This window comes from Haliotis rubra, unplaced genomic scaffold (genome assembly GCF_003918875.1).
Source record: "Haliotis rubra isolate DU_JTF1 unplaced genomic scaffold, ASM391887v1 Scf364, whole genome shotgun sequence".
Classification (NCBI taxonomy): domain Eukaryota; kingdom Metazoa; phylum Mollusca; class Gastropoda; order Lepetellida; family Haliotidae; genus Haliotis; species Haliotis rubra.
In genome coordinates this window covers 875,904-884,378 of record NW_025767040.1, presented here as the reverse complement: position 1 = coordinate 884,378, position 8,475 = coordinate 875,904, and the positions used below count along the sequence as shown (strand labels likewise).

Genomic DNA, 8,475 nt, shown 5'->3' with positions numbered 1-8,475 from the left:
GAGTACCTATTGTCGCTGCTCGACTGACATCTCTCGTCAGTGATTGTTCTTTACTTTGCTGGCCATACAGGCTGAGAACTATATTGTAGAGATATACCTCCACCTTTAGCTGTTTCAGATACATGCCGTCCTCAATAACACACCTACTGATGGGGTCCTGCAAGGAACAAAAGCATGCAAGACTACAGACAGTCTACATCCTGGCTGAGAAACTACTTCCCTAAACACTGCTGTCTTCAATCAACTACACCAACAATCTTTTGGCCCATACTTCCTTCTGTCTAAATGATTAGCAACTTGTAAATAAAATTTGAAAGTACCTCAAAACATCAGTGAATTTATTCATGAGCCAGGTGTCGGAAAGGTTTATTGATACTTCTAAAGCAAGAAAAACAAAATTGATGACGGCCTGGGTTGTGTATGAATGAGGACAGAGTGTTGTAAGCTTGTTTCTCACACAGACCACGATGGTCACTCTAGATGTGAGGGTGACTGTTCTGGTCCTGTGAGTAGTTGCCCTGCACTCCCACATCCACAAGAGTCAGTACAGACACTCCCATAGCCTGGACTTGAAGGCTGACTTCGAATAATCATTCAAAAAGCATGTTACAAAGCGAAAAGAAGAATTTTGGATTTCAAAGTCAACTTTCTTTAGATCCACAAAGCAACGACACTGACTATACAACAGGGCTTCCGTAGAATGCAGACACCAACAATAGTAACATTTCTTTGTCTAATTTCATAAAGATGTATTCACAATAAACACCATGCAATAATTCCAAAAGAATCTTTCACTACATATACTATGTAGTAGATGATTTTCTGGGGTTTTTTTTAAAATGACATCACCATTTAACACGACCATTATGTCACTTTATCAAGACAAAAAGCGACCAATCAAAATGCTAACTTTCCATTCCGTGAAAGTGTAACCTTGTGTGCAGTGAGTGCAAGCAGCGAGTGCAAGCAGCATGGGAAGCCCTGCTGTATACATGAGACAACATCTACAGCTAACTACACCATGGATCCAGCACCAAGCCATGCAACCGACTGACCAACAACCGATCACTGATCGACTGCACATAGCTGTACCTATGGTATCGGCTCTGCTGAACTGGCGAGTGATGAACTTGTTATGATCCGAGTTGTGACTCAGCTTCAGGTCCAACAGATAGACCTCCACCTTACAGTGTTTAACAAACATGCCCTGCTCGATAACCTTCCGCAATATGGGGTTCTGGACAGGGAAATAAATGACCTGGCATTAATAATGGCACTCTGAATGAACACAACTATTTCTCAACCTTTTCTTGGCATGGATAGATTTCTGAATACTGGTTATAATATATCACATATGCCGCAAAAGAATTGGAAGGTTTTACCCTCAAGTACTCTGATATTTCTTACACTGAAGTCTTATCAATTCTTATAATTCTGTGATAATGTGTAGTAGGTGAAATGTCACAGCCAACAGATATACCAGTGTATATGGAATGTATACAACTTCTTAGATTGAGAAGGTTTATCTTGCATATTAAATAAATCCAAAATGCATATGAGATTTCGTTGCCATTCCAGTAAAAATGAGTGCCACGATCATTATAATACACATCCATATCATTCGCAGACCTTAAAGATAGAGTAAGACATCTCCTGAGGCAATATGAGACAAACACGACAACGGAGGACAAAGTGGTATCTTACCTGTCCGTCGATGATGCCGTACCAGGACAACAGCTTGTTCCAGGCCTCAGCCGGGAACAGCGTATAGTCAAGGTCATCCACAAGGTGCTCCTTGAGTTGACCATTGTCTACAACATAGGCAGGATATTACAACGTAGACAATGTTTTGTAAAAATTTATTAAAGCAGAGTTTGAAATTGACCTTGACCAAAAGGTACTTTAGTGATAGAAACTATTAACATAAACAGACTCTTTTAAATTTTGACCATTCTTATAAATGGTTTACAACTGCAAAATTGTGCCTGCTGTTCTTACACAATGTAAGACAGTACTCAAACACATGACCTTATGAACAACATTCAGAGTTATCTTGACCGTAAACTTATATTGTCCTATCAGTTCAGGTCCCCATCCAATGCATGTCAAGGATGACAATCTGTCATGTCAGTAGAACAGTTCTTTAGATTTCATGCAACCAACAATCATTCAGAGAAAATTTGAAAGGACGCAAAGTCGATACATTAAAAAGAAGACATCCCTAATGTCCAGTGGAACATCAACCGCATGATGGATGTTACTCCATCACAGGTCTCACTTCCTATCATGATTAGTAGTTATAAATAGGGCTGGGACAATTCACCGATGCACCGATACATCACGATACATTTTAGTTTGATACAGCTATTGTATCGTCGACTGGTGTATCAATACAAAATAATACACAACTTTTTTTTTCAAAACACTATTATCTTAAACATGTTAAAGTACTTATGTGGAGAACGCAAAATATACGCAAGTAGGATAGAGTTACTTGTTCCTTTATTACAATAGTGTTATTGTTATACACAAATACCTTCAAATAAATCATTTTAAATCTTAATATTGTGTCATTCTTTCAAGGTGTATGTATCATGATAGGTAACTTATTGCAGGTAAAATATAACGATACGTATCGTATCGTGACATAGTGTATCGTCCCAGCCCTACTTATAAAGATAAATACTTAATACTTAACCAACTGGCTAACATGAAATAGAGATTATCTGTTCCGAGTGAGTGATCACTGTTAATCTTAGGCCTATGGTGGGGGACTTACAGCACTGTCATGAGAAACAGACAGTCTGTAAGTCAAAGTATGGAGTTATTCTGTACATTACTCACTACCATTTTAATAGTTAAAATGAAGAAAAACATATGAATACTCTACAGATAAACTTTACTGAATTTTACAAAAACCTGGAGTGATAAATTCCAGCTAAGTCTCAAAACAGAACTCTTTACTGATGAATAATTCCTGTCAAATGTTCGACTTGTGACTACAATAGTGTCATTATCTGTGCAAGGTGTTGGATTAACCCTTCCCTGCTAGCTTGGTAAACGTATGTACCTTTAAGAAGAGCAGAGTTGTCTATAGGTCCTGGGTTTGTGCTTTCATCCCCCACACTACAAGAGTCCCAGCTGTCGTAGCCCACAAACTTCTTCCACTGCTTAAACCATTTGATGTCCACAAGGTACCTTCAACACAAGGTTTGTCTGATTAATACAACATTATTACATGATCTAATACAGCATCCACGTAAAGGTCTAATTCATTTATCATGCTTAATGCATACATTCCACAACCTCACTAGGAAACAGGTTCCTTGTTGTGGAAATGTCCATGATGATGGCAATAAGCATAATACCCTACCTGATAATCCCGTTCAAGGTGAAGGTCACTTATATCTCACCACTTTATCCCCGATAACACAGAAAGTGAGTGAGTGAGTTAAGTTTTACGCCGCACTCAGCAATGTTCCTGCTATATGGCGATGGTCTGAGCATAAGCATCAATCTACACAATTGGGATACGATGACATGTGTCAACCAAGTCAGCGAGCCTGACCACCCGATCCTGCTAGTCGCCTCTCATGACAAGCATGGGTTACTGAAGATCAATTCTAACCCAGATCTTCACGGGAGACAAGCATGGGTTACTGAAGATCAATTCTAACCCAGATCTTCACGGGAGACAAGCATGGGTTACTGAAGATCAATTCTAACCCAGATCTTAACGAGAGACAAGCATTGGTTACTGAAGATCAATTCTAACCCAGATCTTCACGGGAGACAAGCATGGGTTACTGAAGATCATTCAAAATTCACAGGACCCATAGAATAAAATTAAACACTCATTTCATATTCAACATTTCTTATAATTGGCATTGAAATTTTTAACAAACGTAAGATTTGTATAGGGCAAACAAGTGTCACATGTCACATATAACAACTTCAGTCAAAGTCATTGTGAAATATACAGTCTGACATTGGGGCCGGCGGGTTGTAGACTTCTATTGGACCGTTGGCAAATCTGCCGGATTTGTCAGAAGGTCAGACGCTATTCGTGAACACTGCATGTACCATCTCAAATGAAACAAAGAACCATTCCCAATAAACTCTTAAAATAGAAATCTTCTGGTATGAGATTTAATTAGATTAAAATTAACATTATTAATATATTAAATCTTTCCTGCCTGACAAAGTACAAACAAACCGACATGCATTATTTCCAACAGGACTAGAGACATACACACACACATTGCCTGGTCTGTCTTGAAGTGGTGGATCTATGTAAATAGACACACCTGAACTGCACAGTGTTTAATGTGCACCCTTCGCTCATAATGAAAGGCATGTATCTGTACTTTTTGCTTTTGTCTGTAATTTCACAACCACCAAGATAGACTATTAATTCCCATGAAGCTGGTCAAGTGTCATCAAGTGTCTGGCTTAAAAAACATGACACATTTTCATGATGTTGATGAACATGATAAACTGGCTAGACAAGGTTGAACAACCTAGTCCCGCCAGTGAGGTGAAATTGGGTTTAACGTCATGTTATAGTTAACTGCACTTATATAGCGATGCCCATGCACGTGTGCCTGTGTGTGTGTGGCTGCTGTTTGTGCTAGCCTGGACTAATGCCTGTTTTACAGTGAACAGGTGTTTCATTAAATGTTCTGCATCATATTCAAGTCTTGAGGTCTAATAAAACTTTGAATACACATATTTAAGTTATGACAAGGACCCCTTAATCTCAGTTCTAATTTTGAAGAATTTAGAAGCTTCTTCTAGCACTAATGTCAGATTATTGCACCTTACAGGATTCCAGGGTATTGAACACACTAGTAACACAACATGACAAGCCAACGGTTATTTCTTGTTTTAAAACAAGTTCACATGATGTTTGTTTCAGCCATGGTTTATTCAGTCAACCAGTCGTATATTAGCAAAAACAATAACAAACATACTATTCAACTATTCGGATGATTATTTTCTCCAAATGCTGAATTGTAAACATTTACATTGGATAGAAATCCTAAATAATCGAAACATGATCTGATCACTTGGTAATATGACCAACAACTGATTATCTACAATTTTTCCTATCTTTACAGTTTTGTTCGTTGTAAGTTCAACTGTGCTGAAAAAAAAAAAAAAAAAAGGTAAATACTTTTATAGAAAGTTAACTGATGAAAATACAAAGAAGTTTTTGTTAATTCATACATGTCAATTGTCATATTAGATTTTTCATAATAATCAGAATATGAATTATTTCTCTTCATACTCTAGTTTTCAACTGTCTTATATATATTGGATATGTGTTGTTTCCTACACAAATAGTATAAGTACTATAAGCAAGATAAAGAACTATTCATACCAGCAATATATATATTGTACATGAACACTGGTATTCATTTGATGACGTAAATCACTTATAATTTTCTAAGTAAATATAACAGTTTATGAATAATTCTACAGCTCCTCTACATTAGCTGCATTCAAAATGGTGATAACTGTCATTGTTACCCAAAAACTGATAGGATAATACAACACAAAACATCTAGTTTTAATATACTACATGTACTTGTTTATTATCTGCATTGTGCCTATATCCTACAAAAGTATTAAGAAACCCAGCATGTAAGTTTACACATGTTACCATAATGATATGCATATAGATGCATGATGACAAAAGTCACTTTAGTATCTTGTGTCAGCGTACAGATTTCTGAAAACTGGTTCTTAAAGTTACGTCCATATTTGTTAGCATTCACTTTGTCACATATAATTAATTGTACACCACGTGGTAAAATCAAACCTAAGTTCATTAGGTGTTAGCAAAACGAATTCACAAGTACAAATTTTACATTGGTACAATTCTAAATTGAATTCATTCCTTTTGTGTATGGACTAATAATAACCGACAAGCATGTTTGTGTACAACCTATGTTAGCCAAACTAAATATTACCTGAATGAGGGATTAAAGCCAAGATTTTCTGCCGTGGGGATATTAACATGATCAGTGTGGAGAAATCTGTTACATCATGTACAGGTACAAACATGTACTTTTCAAATACTATACAGAAGGGGAAATTGCCACTTACAGCTTTCTGCTATTATGATTATGATATATATATATATATATATATTTTGGTGTGGATTGCCAAATACAGAATTATGACTGCAGGGATTGGGATAGAGAACTTTGACAAAGGGTCATTTTCAAGATTATTAGCCATTTACTGAATTTAGAATTGGCCACTGCCCTTGTATCAACAGTAAACCTCAAAATTTTAATGGGCCTTTTTTATTCTAATGTGCAAAATGGCCCATGGCCCCTGACTTTCCCAATCCCTGTGACTGACCTTAAATCTTGAACTAATATTTAACGTATATTTATAACTGTCAGTAAAGACTTTGTTGCAGTATGTAACAGTTTTGATTATCTTTTTAATAATGAAACTGGGCAATTAAAATCAAAAGCTGGCTGCCAAAACCCCAATAAATGCAAATACCAATATTTGTCTTTCCAATAATTTATATATGGCAGACAATATTCAGTATAATGTATTACAGATACATTCCAGTGGTACACAAAATAATAAGCTAAATATTTGCTTGGAGGTAATTGCACATTACCTCACCAATCATGAATCTTTTGTAAAGTAATCTTGTTAATAGCAAAGCATTCTATTTATTTAAAAATGTTAAAGGTAAATATATTTCATAAATGACAACTGAAGTTATTTTTCACAGTTGTGTGCGTTTTGTATTTACACACAGACATCCCAAAATCTGATATTCAAACTAGAGGCTAACTGAGATATTTAACAAGACACTGTGACCACATGTCATCACATTCATCTCAGCTACATACACATCATTACAGGGTTTAATATTCACTTGATTCTGTTGGGGAACAGTTGGTGACTTCCTGTAAACTACCAATTTTACCATTAGCTGATTGTCACGGACATGTGAACAAAAATACTCATTACTCCCAAGTCAATTCCAAACTGATTTTATCATAGATTGGTTTCTTTTTCAAATCATGAATTCAGGTAATGAACAGTTAATTTAAAAATCAAACAACCAAACAAAATAAACAAAACAGGAACATTCGTAAGAACAATAAACAAGATTTCCATTCACCTCTAACAAAGTTCAGGCCATAATTCATCTGTAAATTATACTTCAGTACATATATCTTTAACTTTGTTTTCACTGATCATAGATACCGGCTGTACACCAGGATACTAAATTCGGTTCATTGTAAGCAGCTTGATCCTTTGTAACTTGAAGCAGGACAACACTGATCTAATCAATAACTTTTCCAAGAGTAATGATTTGATCAAGGCAGATCAGGAATGACAAAAAACCATTATGCTTGAATATTATCACATAACGAAACTAATGCTGTGGCACTAGTAGTAGAGGTTGGGAAGGTAGTGTGGTGTTGGAGCAATGTATTCCACTTGTTGCCTGAACAACAAACCAAACCAGATCGACCACTTTCGGCAAAGACGATACTAATACAACATCAGAGACGGCGACATGAAAGCGTTTGTGGATGCCGTCGGCAAACCAGTCACATTTTCAATCACGTGCAAATGTTTCTCTGGACACTCCCGTCGTCGTCGCTAATATGACAACATTGGCTTACTTTCGCTATACAATCGCCATTTCAAAAACAAGTTGACACCTGTGATTTTACATCGTACTCCAAACAATTCACAACACTTGCAGTGAACTGTAATGATGTAGAGCGAGATCGTAAGGTGATATATTTGCTAACTAATAGGGTAGATATTTCTGCTGTCAAAACCTTCAACTAATCCCGGTCGTACAAATTTATGAGTCAGCAACCATCACCTCTGAACTATGGCTGTGAAAATGATAACATCTTATGCAAAATTATAACAATATATGGACTAATTATGGTGTATTAGGTTTCTATATGTACGAATCCTTACCAAGTCTCGCCTTTTTTAAGGGTCAGTTTCAGTAAATTGCTTATTTCTGACTTCTGAGTCTCACAATCCGGTGGTCCACCTTCCGCCATCTTGGGAAGTCCAATGAATGAATCTGTGGGCGAATATAACGAGCTATGGGATTGGCTAAAAATGTGATGACGCACAACCGTCCTAAGAGGCTGTCGTTTGTTGGATGGTGAAATGTTCTATATTTAGCAAGAAATTTCTTGATCGAGATGAGCAGCAAAACTCTATAAATAGTCGTTATCTTATCGTTTGAAATTTACTTACTTTAACCCAGAGTCGCGCAAATGCTCGCATCCAAACAAACAGGTGGGATGTATCAACGCCCATCCCCATTTCTACCGCGTCCTGTGTATCGTGTTTAATGTTTACCATAGCCCGTATATTAACAAGTATTTGACAAAAAGAGTGTAGAATGTTGATTGCGCTTGTTGCCGGTTGTTTGTGTGAATAAATAGCCATGCATTCAGT

At 36.7% G+C, this 8,475-nt stretch overlaps 1 protein-coding gene across 4 annotated transcripts in view; it reads right to left on the bottom strand.

Annotated features, from left to right (window-relative positions):
* Positions 1 to 8,082, bottom strand: part of LOC124285595 (ubiquitin carboxyl-terminal hydrolase 15-like) — a 33,965-nt gene extending 25,883 nt beyond the window's left edge. For 3 of the 4 annotated variants that reach the window (XR_006900846.1, XM_046721850.1, XM_046721852.1), the window contains exons 1-4: positions 7,981 to 8,082; positions 3,071 to 3,198; positions 1,705 to 1,811; positions 7 to 157 (exon numbers count right to left, since the gene is read on the bottom strand). Coding sequence is in view for 3 of the 4 variants with exons in the window: in XM_046721850.1 (XP_046577806.1) it covers positions 7 to 157; positions 1,705 to 1,811; positions 3,071 to 3,198; positions 7,981 to 8,069 (475 nt within the window). In the remaining variant the exon portion in view is untranslated. Of the gene's footprint in view, positions 1 to 6; positions 158 to 1,092; positions 1,238 to 1,704; positions 1,812 to 3,070; positions 3,199 to 7,980 lie in introns of all 4 variants that reach the window. The other variant, XM_046721851.1, reaches the window with a different exon arrangement.
* Between the last annotated feature and the right edge of the window lie 393 nt (positions 8,083 to 8,475).